This window comes from Aspergillus pseudodeflectus (assembly GCF_044049435.1).
Source record: "Aspergillus pseudodeflectus strain CBS 756.74 chromosome Unknown BJX68scaffold_22, whole genome shotgun sequence".
In the NCBI taxonomy this organism is placed as follows: Eukaryota; Fungi; Ascomycota; class Eurotiomycetes; order Eurotiales; family Aspergillaceae; genus Aspergillus; species Aspergillus pseudodeflectus.
The window spans coordinates 466,569-491,295 of record NW_027263798.1 but is presented as its reverse complement, the minus strand read 5'-3'; the positions used below and the strand labels follow the sequence as shown (position 1 = coordinate 491,295).

General features: G+C 53.6%; 8 protein-coding genes across 8 annotated transcripts; 3 read left to right on the top strand and 5 right to left on the bottom strand.

Moving 5' to 3' along the window:
* Nucleotides 1-294: 294 nt before the first annotated feature.
* On the bottom strand, nt 295-6,603 carry BJX68DRAFT_96413 (MYB DNA-binding domain protein). The gene is made up of 2 exons (XM_071050091.1): nt 2,546-6,603; nt 295-2,477 (listed from the first exon to the last, which is right to left on the bottom strand). Exons 1-2 carry the CDS (start codon nt 6,485-6,487, stop codon nt 420-422), a joined length of 6,000 nt encoding a protein of 1,999 aa, XP_070899016.1. The 5' UTR covers nt 6,488-6,603; the 3' UTR covers nt 295-419.
* A 1,151-nt stretch (nt 6,604-7,754) lies between these two features.
* On the top strand, nt 7,755-9,774 carry BJX68DRAFT_237760 (deoxyhypusine synthase). The gene is made up of 2 exons (XM_071040237.1): nt 7,755-8,082; nt 8,147-9,774. The coding sequence occupies exons 1-2, from the start codon at nt 7,864-7,866 to the stop codon at nt 9,044-9,046; spliced, it is 1,119 nt and encodes a 372-aa protein (XP_070899015.1). The 5' UTR covers nt 7,755-7,863; the 3' UTR covers nt 9,047-9,774.
* Nucleotides 9,126-9,800, bottom strand: BJX68DRAFT_96364 (uncharacterized protein). The gene has a single exon (XM_071050089.1). It carries the CDS (start codon nt 9,596-9,598, stop codon nt 9,206-9,208), a length of 393 nt encoding a protein of 130 aa, XP_070899014.1. The 5' UTR covers nt 9,599-9,800; the 3' UTR covers nt 9,126-9,205.
* Nucleotide 9,801: 1 nt separating this feature from the next.
* BJX68DRAFT_96383 (putative MATH and UCH domain protein) lies at nt 9,802-15,112 on the top strand. Its single transcript, XM_071050090.1, has 3 exons — nt 9,802-11,014; nt 11,064-13,166; nt 13,227-15,112. Exons 1-3 carry the CDS (start codon nt 10,354-10,356, stop codon nt 14,891-14,893), a joined length of 4,431 nt encoding a protein of 1,476 aa, XP_070899013.1. The 5' UTR covers nt 9,802-10,353; the 3' UTR covers nt 14,894-15,112.
* A 219-nt stretch (nt 15,113-15,331) lies between these two features.
* BJX68DRAFT_255458 (rRNA (cytosine-C5-)-methyltransferase NOP2) lies at nt 15,332-17,710 on the bottom strand (the record flags this gene model as incomplete). Its single annotated transcript, XM_071043040.1, has 2 exons — nt 15,332-15,430; nt 15,491-17,710. The coding sequence occupies 2 exons, from the start codon at nt 17,708-17,710 to the stop codon at nt 15,332-15,334; spliced, it is 2,319 nt and encodes a 772-aa protein (XP_070899012.1).
* A 201-nt stretch (nt 17,711-17,911) lies between these two features.
* BJX68DRAFT_96344 (uncharacterized protein) lies at nt 17,912-18,893 on the top strand. Its single transcript, XM_071050088.1, has 2 exons — nt 17,912-18,127; nt 18,219-18,893. The coding sequence occupies exons 1-2, from the start codon at nt 18,023-18,025 to the stop codon at nt 18,792-18,794; spliced, it is 681 nt and encodes a 226-aa protein (XP_070899011.1). The 5' UTR covers nt 17,912-18,022; the 3' UTR covers nt 18,795-18,893.
* Nucleotides 18,894-18,927: 34 nt separating this feature from the next.
* Nucleotides 18,928-22,453, bottom strand: BJX68DRAFT_237754 (cell differentiation and development protein Fsr1). The gene is made up of 5 exons (XM_071040236.1): nt 22,177-22,453; nt 21,929-22,071; nt 21,567-21,845; nt 19,667-21,505; nt 18,928-19,614 (listed from the first exon to the last, which is right to left on the bottom strand). Exons 2-5 carry the CDS (start codon nt 22,032-22,034, stop codon nt 19,355-19,357), a joined length of 2,484 nt encoding a protein of 827 aa, XP_070899010.1. The 5' UTR covers nt 22,035-22,071; nt 22,177-22,453; the 3' UTR covers nt 18,928-19,354.
* Nucleotides 22,454-22,491: 38 nt separating this feature from the next.
* Nucleotides 22,492-24,291, bottom strand: BJX68DRAFT_96329 (uncharacterized protein). The gene is made up of 2 exons (XM_071050087.1): nt 23,227-24,291; nt 22,492-23,169 (listed from the first exon to the last, which is right to left on the bottom strand). Exons 1-2 carry the CDS (start codon nt 23,852-23,854, stop codon nt 22,727-22,729), a joined length of 1,071 nt encoding a protein of 356 aa, XP_070899009.1. The 5' UTR covers nt 23,855-24,291; the 3' UTR covers nt 22,492-22,726.
* Between the last annotated feature and the right edge of the window lie 436 nt (nt 24,292-24,727).

Below are 24,727 nucleotides of genomic sequence, written 5' to 3'. Positions count from 1 at the left end.
TGCGATGCCCTAGGCGCGCTTGTCCTGCGTCATGATCAGCTCATGCGCTTTCACGTCGAAATGTCTTGTTTGGCTACAACTTATTGAGCAGGGATTCTATACGTTTGGAGTTCGTCTTGTTATTATGGATTTTAAGATTGATGACGACGAAGTATGGTCGAATTGGTGAAACGTGGCGTTGGCGAGCGTAGGTCGATAGTCTAGAACTATGTATGTAGCATTGTCATTCATGAATCCTCGCCATCCGAGAGGTAGCCATTTGATCGCTCGTCTATTATGGAATCATCTACTATACATCAACTCATAAGTATGAATAAGATCCTGACCAGCATGAACATGAAAAGAACGTCGAACAGATTAGATGAAACAAGTCAAGAGAATGTCCTAAAATACATGATTCACCCGAACACTCTCGCTACTTATCGAGGCGGATGTTGCGATGGTAGACTATAAACGCGATGATGACCGGGGCCAGGAACCGCGTCAGATAGAGGACCGGATGGTCGCGTTTGAAGAGTGTGGGGATTTACGGGCCCACTCGGCGCATAGGCAATCCCACCTGTGGGGTTCTGTTGTAGAATGGCCGGGGGAGTATAGGGACGGCCGATTTGTTGGACGCCTGGCCCGGGTAGTGGGGGAGTGCTGCGGCCATATTGCGCCCCAGACAGCCCCAGAGCCGGTCGGTGAGGTTGAGGTTGTTGTACTGCATTGACCATCGGCTGTACGTGTGAGTACCCCTGTGCACCGCCCGGATGTTGCTGAGGTGTCCCCGACACATGTCCCGAGGTTGAGCCATACGATGACGCCGAGGAAAGCCCCGGGCGCGAGGGATACGCCATATGGCTGTTACGCGTCGTTGGTGAGTTTATCGCCGAACGATACATTGGAGTCTGCGAAGGAAGCTCACGCGACCCGGCTCCTGCAGATTGCGCATGTGCGGCGGGTGATGGCGCATAAACAGATGTCGGGTACGCCGGACGTTGTGATGGGGGGGCTGGCGATGGCGTGGGTGCCGGCGATGGGGCATTGAGGTGTGGTAACGGCTGGCTCGAGGCGTTCTGACTAGACGCAAATGGCGAGTACGTGGGTTGAGGAGCCAGTGTTGTAGCGGAACGACTAGGTGGTGGAGGAGCTGATGCTGGTTGTTGTGATTGCTGCTGGCCTCGAGGATCAAATCGTCCTAGCCAATCAGTATTTCCCGCAGGGCCCGGTGCTCCTGAGGCCGACCCGTACGAACCGTACTCGGGGTAATTGCGAGAGGGTGGTAAGTATGGGCTCTGCTGAGCATAGCCTGGACCCTTTGGTTGGGAAGCCGAGAAAATGGACTCTTCTTGTCGCGACGGTGTTGGCTGGGGAAGCGACGAGCTTCCCGTGTATACAGGTCGTGAAGGAGAGCTGTTGGCAGTCGCTGCGGGGACGGACGAAGCCTGATCACTTGCAAATCGCTTGCGAGGTTGAGGCTCCTCAGGCTCGTCGTTCAAGATGCTCATAATATTGGACCGTTTTGCAGGAACTTGGCGAGGAGGCTCTAGAGGTTCAATAGGCATCAAGCCGGAACGCATTGGGTCTCTAGTCGGGGACAAGACCGGAGCGGGTTGTGATAATCCAGCTGCAGAATGCAAAGGATAGAACGGCCTTTGACCGACCGATTCACGACGAAGATGGGACATCTCATGCTCGTGTCGCCCGAAGTTCTGCACTGGGGAACTGGGAGCCTTGGTCAGGCTATGTTGACGTGAGTGGGAGCCTGAAGGCATAAGCGATGGCGGAGGCTGATTGTGGGGTTGAGCCAGAGACTGCATGTAGGGCTGGTGGGACTGTACGGTCGCACTGTGGCCCGGAAGTAGAGGCGATCCGTGCACATCTACCCCTGAAGTTCGGAAACCTTGGCCGTGAACAGGCTCCATTCTGGCCATTTCCGAAGCAGAGACAGCGACTGGACGTGAAGACAAGGGGTGTTCGTGAGAGCGAGGTGTTGCATGTGGGAAACCCGTGTCGCGCTTATCATCTGCAAAGTACCCCATGCGTGGGCCTTGCATTCGCGGCGGCAGCCCAGTGTGGGAGTGGATTGTCCGCGATGTTTCGTCGGCCAGGGCAAGAGCAGGCGAATGAGTGGCCATTGGGGCAGTGCTGGCTTGGGCAAGGGGCGGGTATCGAGACAGGCTGGAAATGCTGTGCTCCCGCTCATGAAGTGGCCGTCCGTGCAGTGGTCCTGGCTGTGAAGACAGTGCAGGATGTTTCACGTGAGACACAAGTCGACCGTCGTCAAGTTCAGGCGTAGCTTCAGTATGTGGTGCGAGAGGCCTAGTCATACTGACGGTCGAAGGCGTGGCTTCGTAGCGTCGTTTAGACGTGAAATTGGGGATGGGCAAGGCGCCTGTTGGCTCGCCACGAGACTTTTTGAGCTCCGCATCTGCAGCGATTTCCTCATAATCTCTCTTCCCAGAATCAAGTCGTCGCTGGAAATAGTTTTTGACCTTGAGATCGTTAGAATAAAGTCATAGCGCACATTAGCAATGGGGTTGTTGGTCATGCCGGCTCTTACCATTTGGGTAGACTTTGTCTTCATAAAGTTCGAAATACTCTCAAAATCCCGGCCAAAGTGTGCCAGCAGCAGAGGAAAGTCTCGCTGCTCGGGAACAGACCAATAACTAGTAGTCTGCGGAGAATTGTACATATCCTGCCGGGTAGCACCAGGAATCGGCGTTGCTGTCGCACTTTCTGCCTCCGTAGACTCGAAGGCGTATATCCCCTCTCTCTGACGTCCGCGTCCAGGCTTTGACCGTGAAGGACCATCTACCTGATCTCTCTCAGCCTGTTCCTTGAGGATTGCGATGCCAGGGTCGATCACAGGTTCCAAGGAAATGTTTTGCAGGACAGGTTCCGGAACAGGAGGAACACTTGCGATTGGTGTTGTGACAGCGGGTACCGCTGCTACCGGTGTTGGTTGCTCTGGCTGAGGGGTCAATGAAGATGGCTGTGGCGGGGGTAGTTGTTGCTGTTGTTGCTGGGTAGCTTTGCCCCTTCTGCCGCCTCGAGTACCAGTGCCAGAACGCGCACCACGTCGGCCAGAAGGTTTCTCTCCTTGTTCACCATCCTTTGCTGCAGTGCCCCTTCGGCCGTTGGCACTTTGCTCCGTGTCTGCAGAAGAGTCTCCGAAGGTTGGTGCAGCCGCACGGCGTGGGCGACCAGTATCAGTAACGGGTGTCGGTTCCTCCTCGCCATCGTAATCGGGCTTGACTACTCCCAAGTCTGCCATGAGGGCGTTGGACTTGGGCCTAGCAGATCTCCTCGCACGGCCGCGGCGACTCCAGCGCTTGTTCAACTTGGCCTTGTACTTGATTTCTTCCTTGGTCAAGTAATAGTGAACAATACATTGCTTGAAATCCCGCCCAGGTAGAGACTCTGCAATCTTGCCCCATTTCTTTGGGTAACTCATGAAGGCACTCGTGAATTTCTCGTGCTCTTCAGGGGTAAAGTCGTTGGGCGGAGGTAAGAAGCCGAAGACCTCCATGGCTTGAGAGGTTTCGACGATGTTGTTGGTGTCTTTGTAGATAGTAGCTTTGGCCTCTCGGGGTTCGAGCATATCTGGTATCACCGCCTCGCGAGTGAGGTCCGGTTGCGCGGTAGCTTTATTCTCGCGACGCCGAGCGAGCTCTTCCTGCGCAGAGATCTCGGAGGCACGAAGAGCCATTTGGAAGTCCAATTCGCTGTTACCCTTGTAGCGCCTACCCTCACGGGTGTCGAGGACAGGGGTAGGAGTCACCACTGGGGGTGGCGGCGGCGGCGGAGTCAAACCTGGCGTGACAGTGGTCTTTTCCTTCGCGCGGTCTAGCTCCCATACACTCAACCTCCATCGCTTGTAGTAAGCAAGCCAATCCTGCCTCAACTCTGCGTTTTTCTTGGCAATGGCCTTGCGCTGGTCCATCAACTCCCCACGGAGAATCGTTTTGATACGTTCATGAGTCGCAATGTTATCTTGAAAGACATCGAGATCAGACATGGGTGTTGGAGGGCCTGAATGAAAGAATGGGAGACCCTCAACAGATATCGCTCCAGGAAGTGAATTCAAGACCACTTCGGTCGGTGGTTCCTGTTCCTCAGTCTTGTTGTCAACCTCCTCGTCATGAGAGGGAGCCGGTGCCTCTTCTGTGGAGAGAATCGATTCCACTGGAGGTGTAGGCGTGCGGACTTTTTCAGGCTGTGTCTCGTTTGCGATCATACCCAGAAGCTGGATACGCATGAGGAGCGAGACTATGTTTGGGTCTTCCAGCGGCGGAGGCGGCATATCTGCACGGAGCGCCTTCATATCCTTTTCGAAATCCTGCTTTCTCTTCTCTAAGAACTCTTGCGAGAAGACATTCTCATCCTCGTCTTCATCACTCCTTTCAAAATCCGGAATCATTACATCCTCCTTATTGACGGCGGGCTTGGCAGGTTCCTCCTCCACAGCCCGTCTCGGAGGGCTAGAAACGTTATTTGGGAGCTCCACGAGAGGCTCGGGGCGGGAAGCGTTTCCCTTCTCTTTTGCTGCAATGACACTCTTACTGGTATCAATTCTATTCGCATCTGGGCTTTTCGTCTGATCGTCAGAAACCATCTTCACCTCTCGTTTCACATCTTCACTAATGGACAAGCTTCGGGCTCGGCCATCTATTGAATCTCTCTTTGGTGGCAGAGGAGGGCTAGTTCCGGTATGAGGTCGACTGAAGCTGGGCCGTGCCCAGAGCTTGTTTCCCTTAGAAGATCCACGGGAGGGGGGAGGCCGCTGTTGAAGAGCACGGGGTCCAGTAGGAATACTCGAGGAGTGCATGCGGGGCGACGTGTGTGACGCCGGTGATGCAGATCGTCCTGCCGATGGTGGCCCCCATCCTGCATCTGAGAAAACGGGTGCCGAACCTAATTTCACCGGCGAGGAGTCGGGAGTAACTGCATTTTCCTTGGCAGTGATACCCGGAGCGTCCAAGCCCGTTCGTTTAATATTAACCATAGCAGCTGGAGCGGTTGGGGGAGAAAGTTCCGTCGGCTTGTGTAGGCCAACCGATACTGTTTGCGGTGTCTTGAAAGTTCGCACAGGGCTCTCCTGTTTCGGAAGAGTGTCGACATTTTCATCACGCTTCGCTTCATCGCGTCGAGGACGCTGCTCTATGCCATGATGGGGCGGACCCCGATCTGCCTTGGGTCCGGTTGGCGGCTGCATTTGCGGCCTAGGCCCGGGATCTGGCCGGTTTTTCTCAGTCTTGGCTAGTGAAGGGGCGGCAGGAGGTGCATCCGTAGACGATTTTTCGGTTGAAAGATCCGGAATAGGTGCGGTTACTGAACCGAATGCTGGAACCTGAGGTACGACAGGAGGCGGCGAGCGTTTAGCAACAGGCGCAAAGAGGTCTTTTGAGGGATCTGGTCGAGAGGGAAGCGTTTCGAGTCTTTCAATGTCACGCCAGGAATCCCCGCCAGATGATTTTCGAGGGTGCTCGATAGTCGGTAAATCGGCAATTCTGTCCGCTGATGGAGGTCCGGTATGGATGGACGGAGGAACAGGCAGTACAGATGAGATGCTGGGATTCCTGACCTCGCTTCGACTTGGTGGCCGATCTCTCTTCCACATATCTCCTGGTCTGTCACGGTCGTCACGGTCCAGACGGCGGTCCAGCTCATCACGACGGTCGAATCGATCACGGCGGTCCAGATCGCGGTCTCTATCACGTCTCTCAATGTCCCGGTCCCTGTCTCGATCTACACCCAGTCGCTCTCGGTCGCGATCGCGATCAATAGGACGTTCTCTGTCACGGTCGCGATCTCGATCGCGCTCTCTTTCCCATCTGGCGTCGCGTGACCGACTTCGACGACGAAAAGAATCGCGATCATCCAAATACGGCATCCGACCGCGCCCGCGCCCTCCATCCCAATCGCCACGTCCCCGGCCCCGGATCGGACCAGGACGGGAGTGGTGACCAGCTCCTAAGGGAGGACCATCCGGGACAGCAGAAGACACCGACAGCAAGCTATCTCTCGAACCGCGTCGCATCCGAACGGCATCCGGGTCTCTACCTAGTGGCTCTCGTGTATCGCGAAAGTCGCGAGGGGGAGGAGGCGAACGTGAGCGACCGCGACCGAATCCAACTCGGGACTCTCTTGCGTCGAAGTCATGGTTGCGGCGGCCCCAATCTCGATCGATGTCGCGGCGAAATGGCGGTGGTCCATCGCGAGCATCTCGAAAATCACGGTCGCGTTCTCTGTCGCGGTCGCGGGGGTCACGGTCCCTGTCACGGAAGTCTCCACGGCCAGGATATCCGCGGCCTCGACCACCGAATGAGCCGCCTCGAGGGGTGTCAATCAAGGCCTTGGGTGCCCTGGGCGGCTCTCGTCCTATCGGTAACCCTGCATCTTCAGATCCACGGGGGCCAGCGGGAGGGCGACGATCACCAAATCGTTGGGGAGAACGGTCTCGAGGGTTGAACCCAGATGATTGGGAATATCGCGCAGACATCACCAGACCATGCTAGTGGATATGAAAGGTGGTAACCTGGCAGAAAGCCCTGCAACAGGTTAGTAAAAAAAAAAGCTTCCAGCTTCAATAAAAATGCAAGCGAGTGTGGTAAATAACAGTAAAACTAGTATTCAGCTCTCAGTAAAAATGCAGGGAGACCAGAAGCCGATCCAGCAGTGACAGGGCCAAAGACTGTGGGGAACACGTGATCTTGAAATGGCAATGCACGGTCCAACATGTCGAAAATTATCTAATCAGCCCAGCCGAATCGGGAAATTTGGGAAATTGGCGGGCGAAGCTCGAGATCGAATCATGCAGGCTTGGGTGGACTCGAAAAGTGCGCCCTCGACTTGGCGCGGTTTCTGTCTCGGATGGCCGATGCGAAAGAATAATGGCGAGGCTGTGAAATGTTGCCTGAGATCCACGAAGCCGAGGGGCGCTCCAAGGCATGAACAACGGAGAACTTCCCCAAATTCCAGACGACAGCCGTTTCCATTCCATGACGGGGATGGCGTTTGGGCCAGTCAAATTTAGACTGTTGGTCGTTGAACACTGCCCTGTGTGACAAGCACCCCAAATAACCTCCAGACGGGGCGACGAGATAGAAGGGCGCAAATATGGAGAAATTGGATTTATTGAACAAGACTTTCTTACCTTTCGACCGAACGCAACGTGTCAAGCAATCAGCCGAAGGGACAGCTGCAAGGAGTTGCGCCTGGCACAGATCAAATTCGGGCTTTTCAGCTCAGGGAACGGGGAAACGGCCTGGATCCGGCACCAGGCGGTGCTGAAGCGTTCGGAAACAAGAACCGCAGTTCGTGCAGGTTAAAGCTGGGGCAAAAATGGTAGTGAGCTGGACTCGGAAAGGGAGTTGAGAGAAGGTGAGGAAGATCAGAGAGAAGGGGAGAAATGAAGATCTCGCTCGGATCATGGATGGGGAGCAAGTTTGAAAGGTCTCGAGACTGGTCACTGCTCCTGCCTGCGATTGGAACTTGGGATGGATTCCGTTGGTCAGGGATTAAGTCCTTCCACCTAACGAAATCGAATCCAATCTTTCAAGGCGGATCCTCAAAAAGGGAGCCTGACTTTGACGCGCGCCGCTGAACAGGGCTTAGTGCCTGAGGCCGGACTCAGGCTGAAGGTTTCGACCTCCAAGCTTCAAAGTCTAAAGTTGACCATGCCCGACGCAGTTAGTGCATCCCCGACCTTTCTTGCGCCTCAGGCACTAAGGCAGACATTCTTTTCTTCTGGAATTTTTATTTTATTTTCTCAGTTCCTAAAGGTCCCCCGCACCACAACAAGACCATTGTCCTTTGACTGATCACAACAGCGTCTTTTTTTCTGAAGCCTGTTGCAATTTTATTATTCGGCTCATCATGTCCACCCAACCAAACAATGCACCACCGACCTCGGTCACAGATGCTGTCCTCGTCGCCTCAGAACCAGTGCCGGAGGGGACTCACAAGGTCAGCGGGGTTGACTTTGAGAAGTACCAGGGACGCGATATCACCGTGGCAGAGATGGTCGACAACATGAAGTACATGGGCTTCCAGAGCAGCGCTGTTGCCGACGCTGCGCGTATTATCAATGAGATGGTACCTTCATAACCTCGGCCTTTTTGCGCCTGCTGGCATCACTGACTTTTCGCTTTCTGCGAAGCGCGCCTATAGACATCCCGAAACCGGCGACAAAACCACGATTTTCCTCGGCTACACCTCCAATCTGATTTCCTCCGGCCTCCGAGACACTATTCGCTACCTAGTCCGACACCGTCACGTTTCCGCCATCGTTACTACTGCTGGCGGGGTGGAGGAGGATCTCATCAAATGCCTAGCGCCGACATACATGGGCTCCTTCACAGCCCCTGGAGCTAGCCTCCGGGCTAAAGGTCTCAACCGTATCGGAAATCTGATTGTTCCCAACAGCAACTACTGTGCTTTCGAAGATTGGCTCATCCCCATTCTGGACAAGATGCTCGAGGAGCAAGAGACAGCCAACAAGAAGGCGCAAGAGACGGGCAACGAGGAGGATGAGCTACACTGGACACCGAGCCGCGTTATTGAACGACTGGGCCACGAGATCAACCATGAAGACTCGGTGCTCTACTGGGCTGCCAAAAACAACATTCCGGTCTTCTGCCCCGCGCTCACTGACGGATCTCTTGGTGACATGCTATATTTTCACACGTTTCGCTCCTCTCCGAAGCGTCTTAGGGTGGATATCGTCGACGATCTACGTCGAATCAACACAATGGCTGTGCGGGCGGCTCGAGCGGGTATGATTATTCTTGGAGGAGGTCTGATCAAGCACCATATCGCCAATGCTTGTTTGATGCGAAATGGGGCAGAACACGCGGTCTACATAAACACAGCGCAGGAGTTCGACGGAAGCGATGCTGGGGCCCGTCCGGATGAGGCTGTTAGCTGGGGTAAGATTAAGGCAGATGGCCAGTCGGTTAAAGTTTATGCAGAAGCGACTGTGGTGTTCCCGCTTATTGTGGCAGCCACTTTTGCACGGGCCGAGCAGCCTCAGTCCGCCGCTGAAGAAGTCAAAAACTGAGCGACGGGGGGTCTCACGTCTTGAGGAAAGAACTGGCATGTTATTGGCATAGCCCCAAGGGACATGCTGCATGAACTGCAGTTGGAACCCGTATCAACACCCCCGATAACGATAACACGACTCCACCTTTTGGTCGATCGACCGTTCTCGGCATGCCTCTCAGTGTTGATTGTTGTCTGGTGGCGAGAAGCATTCCAGAAACCCCCGAAAGGGTGGAAACTGAGCGGAAAACGAACCAACGAAGAAACTCAGGAACGAATTCTCCTCCTCGATGGAGATACAACACCTGTCCCGAACTTCCGGCATCTGGAGCGCAGGGGGTTGAAGAGGGGGGCAAAGTTTCAGGTGGGTGAGCAATGGGCGGTTCAACGAATCACAAAGGCAGCATGCAGGAAACTGAACGGTTCTGGTGGGCTGTCCCGTGGGTTTGATCGCCACAACCAGGACGGGCCCGAGAAAACGAATGCCATTTTGTTTGATCTCCCGAAATGTCGCCACGGACCAGATAATCAGCAGAGCGAAAGCGGAGAATCGGCAAAAGCAAATATGCATGGGTTTGTTGAAGTGGGGGGGGGAAGTGCTGCCCCAGCGACTTTGTTGGCAGATCTCCTCCCTCACTGGGTCCGGTAGGATGAGAGCAGGCCGGTGGCAAGGCAGACAGACAGGCAGCACGGATGGAGATGAATAAAACTTCGCTTCTCTGAGCCTTGAGAGAGTGGATAAGAGGCACAGCTCCCGAATCTTCCAGCGTAGAAGAATTTCTCTTGTAGGCAGAACCAGCGGTGAGCGCCTCTGATTTGGCTGTGGTACCGCCTCATTCTATAGCCTTACTTCCAGCGGCTCTCACTCCCTCACCAAATCTTCAGCTTCTTTTCTCCGTCCTTCTTTTCTTTTTTTCTCCGACTGATTCAACCTCGCTACTTTCGCTTCGTGCTTCTTCCTCGTCTTCTCCCATCCCCTCGTTCGGCCTGTTCGCCTTGCACACTCGTCCCTTGTTCCCCTCCCCGGCTCACTACCCCGTACAGCCCTTGATAAGCCTTCTTATCGCGCTCATTCTAGACCCCAACTCAGCTCCCACCTGCTTGTCTGCCTGGCTTCACGCTTCTGCATCGCTGCGCCTGCTGCCTTTTGGGAGTGACTCACACACCCTGCATTTCTTAAATAGTTCATTGCACTGCTTTTTGTGCCTCTTGAGATTCATCATCTGCCTGGTCATTATTTGTGTTCTTTTGTCCCTCCGATCATCTTGAGCCGCTGGCTGTTACCCCAACCTACGCCTACCCCCGCTCCGCCTAGCCCCCTTCACCATGGATTCCAGGCTCGACACCGCAGTCACTGTCGAGCAACTGCCTGCTCCGATTCCCGTCGTCAGTGATTCCCACCCTGCAGACCTCACAACAACTGCACCAGCCTCAATAAATACCACAGTGCAGGAGGTCCTCCCATCACCGCCCGCGACTACTCTCACAGAGCCCCTCCCCGCGGATCCGCCATCCGCAGAGCCTCAACAAAACCAGCTACAGGAAACAACCCCTGTCGCTCCGGTTTCCACCGATACAACAGACACAGCTCGGACGAACGAGACATCTGTGACGGCTGAGGCACCTCAGGCAACTGAGACAACAGAGACCGTGGAGGCACCTCAAGCAGTTGAGGAAACGGAGCCAGTTGAGGCTTCTCAGACAATCGAGACATCGGAGACCGTCGAGGCTCCTCTGATAACTGAGACGGCGGAGACAGTCGAGCCAGCCGTACCAGCCGAGACGACCGAGACGACCGAGACAACTGAGACAGCTCAACCTCAGGAAACAACCGCGGAGAATGACTCGCCCTCTGCAGAGAATGAGGAACAAGAACCAGAACAGGAGCATGATTCGTGGTTGGAGGAGCCAGAGGATACATCAGTGCCAGATGAGGCTGAATTGAAGGAGATTGAATCGGAAAATCAAAATCACCATTCACTAGAGTGTAAGTCTTCTATTACTGCTTTACCGGTTCTCAGCCTTAACTCTTCTAGATGACTACTGGGAGAAGAACTTCTACCCCGCGCTTGATGACCCAGAGTACCGCCCGGTAGAGAAGGCTCGCCTCACATGGAAGATCAAAGGTGTTCGTGGTACCAAGGAAAATCCCAACCGGGTCAAGATCATGCGCTCCCCACCTGCATTCGTCGGCGGGTATTGGTGGACTATCAAGTTCTTCCCTCGTGGAAACAACGTGGGCTCGTTGAGTGCTTACATTGAATGCTCATCCACACCGCCCAAGCCTGACAGCACTCTCCCTGAGACCGAATTTAAGGTCCTTCGTGGTCCTGCAGACGCGAAGCTAGATGCCAGTACACCTGATCTAGACATGAAGTTTGCCCGGACCGAGGATCCTGATGCGTGGAGTGAGGCCTTCAAGTCTCAATATCCAGCTGCTGCCAATGCATCCGAGGCCGCTACCCCGGAGACCTGGAGAGTGTCTGCGCAAATCGGAGTCATTGTGTATAACCCCGACGAGCCTCGCACTGGTTTCATGCAGTCCTCCTGTCACCAGTTCAACCCGCACAACCTTGACTGGGGTTGGACGAACTTCCATGGCCCTTGGGACCAGATTCATCGTCGTCAACGAGGCCAACATCAAGCCCTGTTGCGCAACGACACTTTGGCTTTCGATGCCTATATTCAAATCTTCGATGACCCGACACGCTCACTCTGGTGGCATCCCAGTGATGCCGAACAAACCTGGGATAGTCTCGGTCTCACAGGCTATCGGCCTTTGGGTGATTCAGTTATCAATCACAGCGCGGATGTTGCTGGGTTGGCGACTTGGCTTCACATCGCTCCCTTTTGCAAAATTATACAGAACGCCAACGTCCTGGAACATCTTAGCAACTGTGATGTGAAGCCCAAGCCGTTGTGTGACGCACTCCAGAAGTTTCTCTGGAAGTTACGTCAGCGGAGCCAGTCACTTGACTTTGTTGATACGGACAATATCACCACTACACTACGTAACCTACATGAGGGCTCCAGCGATGTGTGCGAGTTTTGGGAAAGATTGCGTCGGTCTTTGGAGCTAGAACTGGCGGGGACCAACGCCGTCAAAGAGCTCGCTGAGCTATTTGACAGCCCCTCGCTCGATTCGCTCCAGCCAGGTGATACTCAACAGGATACGATCCACACAATTCCGAAGGACTTCAATTCTCGCATATTTGTCCCAGCCGACCAGGCCAAGACCACGGCCGAGGCATTCAATTGGTATCTAGGTGCGAAGCCAGGGAAGTGGGCATTACCCCCAGTTCTTCACCTAGAGCTTGGTCGTCAAACTTTGGACAAGGTCGCCCGCCAATGGCGCCTGCTCTATAACCGCGTTGACTTGGATGAAGAGCTTGACCTGTCACAGCACCTCGTCGAAGGGCAGTCTGGGAAGTATGTCCTCTACGGTTATATTGTACACCGTGGCCGACGAACTTCTGGCAAATTCTTCAGTATACTCCGTCCAGGTGGCCCTGGCACCAAATGGTTGGCCTTTGATGATGGAAGTGATAACCGAGTCGAATGCCTGACCCGAAAGACCGCGCTGGGTCCGCATCTTGGTCTGGAAGATTCTGAGACACCTGATCACAAAACTGGGCATGATGTGGCCATCGCCGTCATGTATATTCGCAGCGACGTCGTCAAAGATTACCTACCCGGCCCTCAAGGGCCCTGGGAAGTCTCCGAAGAGCTGAAAGAGTATTACGAAAGCGGCCGAGTGAGCTTACCGAAGAAAACAGATGATGGTAATGCGGATGAAGAGGATGTCCAAGTCGAGGTGTACTCTCTTCAGAAGCACGACCAGCTCCCCAGCTTGTTCGATACATATGACCTAATGTCGCAGGCCAAAGCAGCGAACAGTGTCATGTACCTGAGCGTGCCCCGCTCAACGAACCTTGCCGACGTTCGCAAGAAGATAGCCACTTGGGCAACCGCACGGGCGGAGACTGGCGTGAGCCCTGAGAATGTCCGTCTCTGGCAAATTGGACACACTCGCGACCGATATGGTCCCACTCTTGCGTTCATTCGCATCTCCGATCTGACGGCTACCCTGGATATCCCTCACAATCCAGTTCGTTACTGGCTACAAATTGTGTCAGACGGTAAGTTCATTTTTTTACGATCGATTTCGCTACCATTAGCAGTTGCTGATCTGATAACAGCCGATGCCAAATACTTCGCTATGAACGACCCTGCCCCAATCGTGGTCAACACCAAGCCTGAAGAAGCCGTGGTCGAGCAGGCCGCTTCTGAGACGTCAGATGATGCGCAGGTGATTCCAACCTCGGAGAGTGCTGAGCCCAGCTCATCCCGTGTCGCGCTCCAGGAATCTCCAATTGCTGAGTCGACCGATCCTGCGCCAATGTCCACGGAGCCATCCTCGACTCCTAGCTCGAACAACGAAGCTACGGAGAACTCGGCGCAGGCTGTGGTCGAGACAGCACAAATCGAAGTTCTTCTCGAGTCAGCCGAGTCAGCCGAGGCTACAGTTGTTGTGAGCAATGCAATACCGTCTTCTGTCAGCACAGATACAGCTTCGGCAGTCGAGCCAACCGTTGAGGCTACTGAGAGCCCTACTCAGGCCCCGGAGGTATCGGCGCAGAGCGAGGTTCAAGCAACCTCAGTGCAACAGGAAGCGATCCCCTCTAGCGAAGATCGCGCCGTTACAACAGCTACTAACCCTGTTGCTGTCTCGATTGGGAACTCTGACAACGCGACCGCAGAGGGCGCATCCGAGGTGCCTGACAATACAAACTCATCAGACTCAGCTCCACCTGATGAGACTGCATCTGATGAAAATGACGCAGTTATCGCTGCAATCATTGCAGGTGATCTTCAACAGTTAGAGGAGGCACAGGAGAATCAATCCTCCGATACCCCTGCGCAAGAGTCAGAGGCTACTCAGACCTCAACAACCGAAGGGCAAAACAACGCATCTGCCGAGGACAATGAGCTGGAGGCACCGGTAGAGCCCGAAGTCGTTCTGCCGGTCGATCACGTCTATTACTATATCCAACTTTTCGACATAGAAACTCAGACCTTGAAGGTTGTTGGATCGTTCTTCTCTCAAAAAGAAGAGACAATCAAATCCGCTATCCGGAAGCACCTCGAATGGCCCGCAACGAAGGACTTCCAAGTCTGGCAGCGTATCGATGGCACCACCGTGATTACCCTTGCTTCTGCAGAGACGTTCGACATCTCACCCCCAGATGGGACCTGCTTCATTGTAGGTGATAAACTAAACAAAGAGAAGCGCGCCAAGCTCAACGAGGCCGGTCTCTTTGCCAATCCCGACCCGCTGGTTCGTTACATTTGGGCTGCATCTCGGAACCATCCAGTACAAGCCTTCACAGGGACAAAGACCATCGATGCCACCTTCACCAGCGAGTACTACAGCGGCGAAATTATGAAGGGGTACTACCACGGCAAGGGCAAGCACATTTCAGACAATGCTGCCACGTACACCGGCGACTATGTTTTCAGCAAGAAGCACGGAAAGGGTCTAATGGAGTACCCGATCGGAGACACATACGATGGTGACTGGTTCGAGAATCAATGCCACGGTCAGGGAACCTTCATCGAGCGCAAGACCGGCAACAAATACGTCGGTGGCTACAAGGATGGCAAGCGCCACGGCAAGGGTATCAGTTACTGGGAAGTCGCAGATGAAGAGATGGACCTGTGCCAGATCTGCTTCGGCGAAGAGCAAGATGCCTTGTTCTACGACTGCGGACACGTGTGCGCTTGCGTTACCTGCGCCCGACAAGTCGACATTTGCCCCATTTGCAGAAAGAACATTCTCAACGTTGTGAAGATCTTCCGCACATAAACAACACTTTTGCAAGTTCTTCGATTTTTGGATCTTCGTTCGTTTATTTGGCTGGTTTTGTCTCTTTTTTTTTTCTTTGAAATTTGGAGAAGCACGGCATACCCTTGGAAGTTGTTTATCCTATTACCCCTATCATATTACAACATTTCGTTAGGATCACGAGGCTGGATTCGTTTATCGAGAACATTCAATACAAGTAGATTTCATTCTCATCCCAAATTTTGCATTCGAAGTAGTGCTTAGATTTGAAACTACAGAATATGACTTCAAGTATAATGAGAACAAGACCGTCGTCCATTGTTGATGATGGTATCGCTTGACTAAAATCGAAATCTAACAAATATACAAACCCCCAAAAGCACACTCACTTTTTGTATCACCATGACATGACAGAACCGTTAGACAGAATGAATTATACTATATGTAGGCGGCGATCAATCATTTACCACCCTTGTTAGCCTTCTTGCTCTTCCCAGGGCTGGTAGAAGACTGTGATTGCTTCTTGCTCTTCTTCTTATCCTTCTTCTGCTCCTGCTCCTGGTTGGACGAGGGCGTAGCAGAAGAAGAGGGCTCAGAGGACGCTGCGAGCGCCTCGACCGGAGGAGCAGCATTTTTCTTCTTGTCATCCTTTTTCTTAGGTTGTTTGGCGGCAGGTTCTTCGGTGGTAGCCGCGGGAGTGGTTGTCGGGGCTTCAACTTCCGCCTTGTTTGCCTTGGGCGATGTCGTTGACTCGGAATCGGAGGTGGTATCGGCCTTTGGCTTCGTGGCGGCCTTCTTGGGCTTGTTCAACACACCCTTGGGGTTAAGACCCTTGCGGCGCAGCCGGTTGCGCTCCGCGCGGAGCATGCGTTCCTTGTCCTCTTCTTCGTTCTCGCTAAAAGGGCCGAATCCATCCTCGCCGGCGGCGGTGCCGTCGTCGTTAGTGATGAGTGTCTTGTCAACTGCCTCATCATCTGTCGTCGGGGTGGTGGACTTGGGTCTGGAGGTTCCGTTTGTGGTGGAGGCGCCGTCTTGCTCCTTGGCCTTCTGCACGGGTGTAGGGCCGGTCTTCTTGAGCTTGCAGACGAAGAAACCGTCAACATTCTCGCGGTGCGGGAAGTAGCGCCTTGTCATGGTCATCTTGGCGTCGAAGTGCTTGCCCATATAGTGGGTGAAACCGGGGGTACCGAAGTTACCTAGACCGGTCTCGACGAGCTTGACGTTCGGTCGCTTCTTGAGGACGTACTGTACGACGGCTTCATTCTCTTCCACCGTCACACTGCAAGTGGAGTAGACGACGTAGCCGCCGGTCTTGGATGAGTGGTCGACGGAGTCGATGGCCGCGAGGAGCAGCTGACGCTGCATGTGGGGGATGGCGAGGAAGTCGCGCTCGTTCTTGTTTGTCTTGACGCCGGGATCCTTGGAGATAACGCCGGTACCTGTGCAGGGAGCATCGAGGAGGACGCGGTCGAATCCACCCATGGCCTTGGGGAAGGCGGTGCGGGCGTCGAGGTTCGTGACGATGGTGTTTTTGCAGCCGAGACGGTGAATGTTACCAATCAAACCCTTTGCACGGGGCTTGCTAGCATCGTTGGCGATGACACAGCCTGTGTTGCGCATAAGGGCCGAAATGTATGTTGTCTTACCACCGGGGGCGGAGGCCATGTCGAGGATACGTTCGTTCTCTTGAGGTGCGAGGGCCATAACGGGGAGGAATGAGGAGGCAGCTTGGAGAATGTAGTGTCCAGCAAGATATTCGGGGGTGGCACCGAGAGGAACAGCAGACTCGAACACCTGGAGACCGACCTTGGACCACTTTCCGACGGGCTCGAGGACAACACCACGGTTGATCAGCGCTTGAGCGAGAGATCTTCGGTTTGTGCGGAGGGTGTTGGTACGAATGACGACGGGACGCGGGGTTTCGTTGGCTTCAAAGAAGGCAAAGGCTTCCATAGGTGTGAAGAGGTTGAATAGCTTCTCGGCGAGGAACGGCGTGTATCCGTAGTACGTGCAAATGTCGTTGAGGAGCAGCTGGGTATAATCGGCGCGGGACTTGCCTGGTTGGCCAAGAGTCTTCATGTCACCCAGGATACGGATTGTATCAGTGATTCTCGTGCGGAGCAGCTGGAGGTTAGGAGCCAGTCCCTCCCCTTCTGTTCCTTCGAAAACATCTGGCCGGTCACCAGCAATGTTGGTTTGCATCGCGGCCTCCTGCAATTCAGCCTCTGCCTCCTCTTCTTCGGCCTGCTTGGCTTCATCCAACTTCCGAGAAAGACCTTCAATGTTAGCTGCCGTCAATTTCTCTTCTGCGTCGGAAAGATCCTCATCGTCCGAGAACATCGTTTGCCGGGGGTGGTCGTCTTCATCTGAATCCACCACAGAATCCGAGTCGTTTTCCTCGTCGTCGCTTCCAAATCCAAAGTCTCCCTCGGCCTGGCTATCCATGGATCCCTCACTGATACCATCCAGATCATCAAACTCATCCTCATCCATACCGTCAGCGTCAAAGTCCGACATATCCTCGTCCTCATCCTCGTCTTCCGACTCCAATTGTACTTGCTTCTGTACAGGCTTCTTCTTCTCTTTACCCGCAGTCACAGCAGCGGCCTTTTTCGTCTCCTTGCCATTCGCAACCGCACCATTGGCCTTGTTCTTCTTGCTCTTCTGTACATCCTTCACAACATCCTCATCCTCAACCTCAGTGCGTCTCCGCTTCTTCCCCGATTCCACCTTCGGTTCTGCTGCGCCGCCGGACTTGCGGTACTTGGAAATTGTGATTTTCGACTCGTCCAGCGGGGCCGGAGGGCCTTGCTTCTTCATACGGCGACCCTTTCCCATTTTGAAAAAGGTTGTGATGTGAGAGGGAAATGTTGTTTTGTCTGTTCCTGATAAGCTGGGCGAAGATTTCAACTTTTTTTTTCTTGCGCCGGGGCGGGCGGGTCTGCGTGGCAGAATTCTCAGGGCGGTGCACTTACATTGTGGCCTGAACACTGAGGCATGAAGATCGAGAGCCTGTTCCACATGCCAGACTTCATCGCCGCCCGATTGGGTAATCCCATCATCGTTTCGTACAACATTCATTGAAGCTCCTAGGCCGTCTTTTATCCTCACATATTCAAACCAACGCACACATACTATCTATCCATCACAATGTCTGAACTAGCATTTGCAAAATCATTCCTCTCCGCGCTCGATTCGCGCCCTGTCAAGCTCCGACCAGACTATGTCCACGAGCCAGAAACCCCGCGGGCTCCAGTACGTCCACGGCCACCTATCCTTCCCTCACTTCCCCTGCTCATTCCATATCTGGTTTACTTCCCAGTATGACTAACATGGGATTGTATAGTACCTCCTCCCTCGCCTCCAACCCCCACGGCCCGAAATGCCTAAGAAGACCAGAACCCCCGCGGCCCCCGGCTCCTCAAAGTCAATCAGCATAACGCTCAAATCGGCGCGCAACCCCGTCCTTGAATTCACGATCCCAAACGCTCCGCTAGCCACAACAACAATCTCAGACCTTAAGGGCGCCGTCCGCGAACGAACGCTCGAGACAGGCTCCGAGAACAAGGTTGCGCTGGACAAGATCAAGATCCTGTATAAGCGGAAGCCTGTTACAGGGACTGGGAAGACGGTTGGGGAGATTCTTACCGATGCGGGAGAGGGGACCGAGAAGGAGGTTGAGTTTGGGGTTATGGTTATGGGGGGTGCGAGGGTCGCTGACAGTGAGGGGCAGAAGCAAGAGGGTGCGGGTGGCGGCGAGACTACGGTAAAGCCTGCTGTTGGGCCTAGTGGGGAGGAGGTTTTGGTGACAGAGCAGTTCTGGGATGATTTGCAGGGTTATTTGACGCAGAGGCTTAAGGATGAGGAGTTGGCGAAGAAATTGCGGGTGGTTTTCGGGGATGCGTGGGCTGCAACTCGGTGATCATAGTTCCAGTTTAATTCAACGGAATGTAATATCTCAATGCCTTACGAGGGCCCGCGCATCGAATGCGTGCAGATATGCTGTATAGGTTCGCGTCGAATGATATCATATCAACTTGGCAGGTAGAGGATATGCTATGAAAAGGCCAACATCAAAAAGGTAATATAGTAGCATACATCCCCTACCCTAGATCATATTTCACATGGACAAGTTCCTGTGCAGAGAAGGAAAGGAGCAAAAAGACAGAGCATTGGTATACGTGGGTAAATCGTTGAGCCAAGTTGACACGAAGACCGTCGAGGGAGTAAGGTGGGTGTCGATAAGGGGGAGAAGAAGAAACGAGAAAAAGGGTGTTATAAGCACAAAAGCAGGAGAAAGGAACATATGCCAGGTAGTTAGCTTGACCCCGTTGCAAATGCTCAAGAATTGGGCGACTCGCTCAATCGTTTCATGAGTCCAAAAGAAACATGGCATAAAAAAAGTTATCGGGCGGGCACATCATGTAGTAGGAATCAAATCATACATCAACAACAGTTTAGGGCAAGTTGGGTGGCTCGTCTTTATCGCGAAAAGACCTTGACTACCCCGTCGCCGCCACCACTGACGACCCATCGCCCATCACGGCTCCAAACAACAGAGCAAACACCCTCACCACGCATCAGCCTGTGACTCGTGATTTCTTGGGTGCAACTTCGTGTTTCAAGGTTCCAGAACCGCAGACTGGCGTCATGGCCGGCAGACACGAGCTCGCGACCATCGGGAGAAAGGGAGAGCGATGCGATCGCTGAAGGGTGCGCTAGCATGGTGTACGTGCCTTGCCCTAGATAATGGTTAGTAGCTGCGTATCTTTTGGAATGGCAATGAATACTTACCACTGTTGGCATCGAATAGACGAATATATCGGTCTTCGTGACCACTAATAACAACACCCTCCACACCACTTGAGCCGGTGGCACCGTGAACAACCTCCTCGTCTACTAGCGTTCGGCTAGGGTCGAGACCTGCTGAGCCATCAAACCCAACTGTAGTTGCAACAACTGCGTTGACACCTGTTGACCGAGTTCCGTTGTACGTTTCGAGGCTCGCCATGCCTACTATCTCTTCACCGGTCCGAGTGTCGTACACAAGGATCGAAGCGTCCGTGTAGGACACGACAAAGTTGATACCAGCAAGGGATAACGGGCTGATACACGTAGGTGATGGGGACTCCGTCCGGACAATTTGTCGGACCATGGTGTAATGGAAAGGCGTGGTTGTTGCGGTGCTAGGTTGCGGTGATGATGGAAAGTTTGAGCCAGAAGAGATAGAATTGGCGCGTCTACTTCCTCCAGCGCGACGAGAACCAGCCTGCGGTGAGGAGAGCTGAGGCGGCGCACTGACAGCCCAAAGAATTATCTTGCCGTCTGCTGAACCTGATGCGAGGATAACCCTGTCCGGTCCGCCATAATGATTTGAGGATTCTCCGAAAATCGAACCTGCTGTCCCGGGGAAAACACAGAGTCCCCAGACAGAATCTGTATGGCCATCCAGTGTGGCTTTGGGGTCTACCCTGCCCCGTTCCCAGACTCGCACACTAGCATCCTGTCCACCAGAAAAGACCCATCCATCACCCAGCGCACGGCCACCGTTTAAGAAGTTCTGGGACGGCGAACAAGCAGCCAGAGCGGTCACGGCCCCGACGTGTCCTCGGTGTGTAAAGTAGCTTGTAATATCCAAGTCGCTGCTAGAGCTTGCCCCGTGCGCACCGAAGGCTCCGTAACTTGCTGGGATGATCCATCGTTTAATAGTTCCATCGTCGCTGCAGGTACAGATTTCGGGTTCCGACGGGCTGCCGCCACCCGTGAAGATCACGGACCGGATAACGTCCAGATGTCCTCGTAGCGCGAATCGAACCTTGAATGCGGTATCCTGCGCTTGGGAAGGCCCTGTACCGAGATCGACGGAACCTTCACTCTTCCGTCGAGCGCCAGAGCTCTTTCTTCGGTGCGAAAGCGATCCAGACCCTGAAGGAGACTTTTGTCGGACGAAATTTGCATTGGGAAAGGCATCAACGTCCGGCCGATGATGCGTGGGCGTCGGTTCAGGTTGGGGTAATTGATCAGTCGGGTCATCAAAGTTCCAGCCATCAGTATCTCCCGAGCTCTCATCGGGCCGCTGCAGTCTTGTTGATTCTTTAACCGACACTTGAGATCCATAACCGTCGTACAGTTGCCTGTCTGAGCTAGCGCGTTCCTCTAGAGAATTTTCCAGACTCCTCTCATCGAGCGTCGTTATGGGGGTTTGTTGTTGCTCCATGGGCCGTCTGTCAACGACGTCTCGCGAGGGGGCTGGGAGACTATACTGGCTAGGAGCGCGAGACAGGGCAACGTTTTCTGGGTAATGTCTAATGACAGGTTGGTGGTTTTGCATGGGAACCTCTCGTGCCATAAGGTTATTGGCCTGCTGCTGCTTCTGTCGTTGCTGCTGCATATATGCTTCTTCTAGGCTTTGTTGGGACAGCTGCTGGTTGCCATAAACATGGTTCGAGAGTTCAAGATCGCCCATGTCGGGTGCCGGATGTGTGGACGGGATAACGTGGTATGCGATTTCTTGCGAGCATTTGGATAGGTATAACCGTGACTTATCACGCTCAGTCTCCTGTCGGAATTCGTGTTGATTTTCGGCGGTAGGGTCGAAGTCGCCCAGGTCGGTTAACAGTTTCGGTCGTTGAGCTAAAGAGAAGCAAATAGTTAGAAAGAGGCTGGAAACATTTGCTTCGGAGGAAACAAGTACACTTCAGAGCATTAATACTCTCCCGGGCGATTTCCTTGGGATCCCGCAGGTCCTCCACAGCCTCATTGTTTGTAAGCTTTCGGACCTTCTCGCGCTCCTTTTTCAATGCAGCTTCCAACAATCGGACATGTTTTCCCAATGATTCGTGTAGGCGCTTGTTTGTCCGGACGTCACCCTCGAGTTTGCCAATCCGAGACTTCATCTCCGCGCGCTCGATCTCCCAGGCGTTGCGGTCTCGCTCATGTCGGTGCCATTCCGTCTGCAAGAAGCGCATGACACCTGAAATCCAGCCTTGATTAGCATACTAAATTGCTTTCATAGACGGGTCGCGAGTCCGCTCCCAGTGCGCGCAAAGAACCCACCTTGTAATGTATATTCTGTCCCCTGAGGATGACCCCCATTCGCATCACCGCCCGGGCCGACGAACCCTCCTCCCCCAGACATGGCAGAGGGAGATTGCCAAGCCATTCAATGAGAAGCTGGAGAGGCTAGTAGGAATTAATCCCTAGCGAAAGAATTGATTTTGCTCGGTCAGATCGATGGTGGATGTGGTTTGGGTGGATTGTTCGGGAATCGTGTTCGCAGCGGTAAAGTGTTGTTGTGAACCTACAGACCCAGACGGGGGACAGCGGCAGGGAACACAGTTCCAAGCCGTGCCAGCACCGGTGAATAAGCAACAATAGCGATAATCTAGAAGGCGAGTGATCTCGTCCAGCCAGAGAGAAATGTGAGGTGGACTGAGCTCTTGGGCCGGGATGAACACTAGAGCGCGTCTCCTCGCAGGGAAAAGTCACCGCCGCAGCTGGGCTCTCTTGTTGGCTCCGGTAGACGCCCACGCGGCCGTTACCGCCTTTAGCGCTGGGGTTGTTATAGTCAGGGGTTTATCGTGGCTTTCGATCAGTGTCACTCAGAGATCAGAGTTCACAATCGTTGAAAGATATCTGAGATGTAGATTCTGATCGCTTTCTGGAGTCCGACTCTTGCTTCTCCACCAATCACCAGCCACCGACGTTTATTGCTTTTTGGCTATCAGGGCACAACCGCCAGCGAAACGTGTCCCTACTTTTACACTTCATTCATTAGGTATTTCAGCAGGCCAGGCAGACATTGTTTGCCTTGACTATCACTGTATCACGGAGTCTATGTCTGTATAACATATGCTACGAAAGTACACTTTCTTCACAATCCTCTTCATCGTCCCTTTCCTGGCCGTAGAGTACTTCGCACACTCCACCGACCGGGACATCCAGGACCGCGTCCGTCCCTTCGCTCCAAATCTCCTTCCAGTTCACTCTCCGGTTCTGCGGACCCATAATCTGGAACGAAGTCGCGCCAGGTCGCATTTTTGCAGCCCCGCCCGGTCGTCGTCTGCCTTTTCCATCAATGACCGCTACATTGGCAACTTCGTCCACGATATTCTCCACGCTATTCATCGGTAAGGTCAGGTATCCGGTGTTATAGGATGCCAAGGCGACATAAATGTAGATGATGGACATGACTAGCCAGGACGGAATCGCCAGCGACCACCAACGGTTGGGGTAGTAGTAAATTCCAAGCTGGTGTAGAAATGGCGATGGAAGATACGACCAAAGGATGTAAATCACTGCGGTCAGGCATCAGCTATCAAGCGACGCATGTCTCAGGGTACGATTTCACTCACAGAACGCCAGTGATGATGCGAGGTATAAGACAAATCCATAATACTCGTAAGTCGGCACCTTTGGACTTGCTCGAGGCACAGTTGTAGCCCTTCGCGCCGACTTTGCGACAGCTGCTTCAGTATCATTGGGCGTCTCAACGTCGGAGCTATCAGGAGTGGTTGGCCGCGAGGTGGTGGTGGAGAAAGGGGGCCTAAGCAAAGACGTCAATGATGGAGATGGCGGCAACGGAGTCGGAGGCCTGTTGTAGAATGGCGGCGCAAATGCATTAGGTCCGTGAAGCGAACTGGCTGACTGCCGGAAAGGGCGGTGCATCGCGATCCCATCCTCGGGCGACTGCTCATCGTTCGAGTCCGTGGAGGCATCGGAGAAGGATTGATTGTCTAGAGAGTAGTGAGAGTGGAAGTCCAAATCGTCCTCTACCTCGACTCCGTGATGCGGAGAGGAAACTATATCCTGATCGTCCTCATCTAGATAGCTGTTATCTGGAGCTTCCCCTGTTGTTTCAAGCTCATCGGGGGGTAGGGGTGGGAATGGCTGTTTTTGGTCGAATGACGAGATCGGTGGAGTGGATTCTGGATCATCTCGGATGAAGAATTCCCCCTTCTGCTCCAGATTCAGAAGGGACATCTTCCAGGAGCATTCGAGACGAAAACCTGCCCGCCATGGGTCCTGTGTGTAAAGGCCCAGGCTTCAAGATTCGGCGGAGATCTGCTCCTGCCCATTTACTGCCGACGTTTCCCGCCTTGCTGAGACATCTACGAAGCAGTCTCTGGTCTCTGAGGCGGTCTTCAACTCCTTGGCTTTGATTTCTAACACCACAAGAGGGTAACGCGTGGTCTAATCCTTGCTATGTGGCCAAAACCACTCTCAAACGAAAATTTCATGTGATATACGAGCTTATCTGAGAATATATATCCCCCGTCCACGCCAGCACAAGTACAGATTAATACTCATTCCTTGCACCTGCAACAGTGTGATTCGAATCCCTACCATGCGTCAAGCTGCATGAACGAGCATGAAAGATGCAATCTCCTGTCAAGTGCCAAAGGTGATCGGTCATATTGAGCTCGCCAGCTAGGCCCAGGTTGCCCAACCACCCTTGAACGAGACCCGAGGAAAGGGTGCTAGTCACGGAAACCTATACAACGTAGAAATCCTGACTTGGGCGGGATGATCAGAGATCATTGAAGGTCTTGACGTTTCTTCAAGCACTCGTCGTGGTCATTGTTGCGGCTGGCTGGGAAATAATGCAGGTCACCAGATCGGCCCAGAGGCATCTTCCATCCGGCTGGCCAATGTCAACCCTGAACTTACTCACTGCAGCCTTTTACCCCTCTCCGCTGCGATTACCATTCCATTATACACCGCTGTTCCAAATCCCGAAGGAAATTGGAGTTAGGCACCAGAGATCGCGAGAGCCTTGACTTAGAGCAGATCGCACATCGATCTTTTTGGGTCCTCTACGTCAATCAGCCATGATGATGGAAGCTCGTGCGTAGA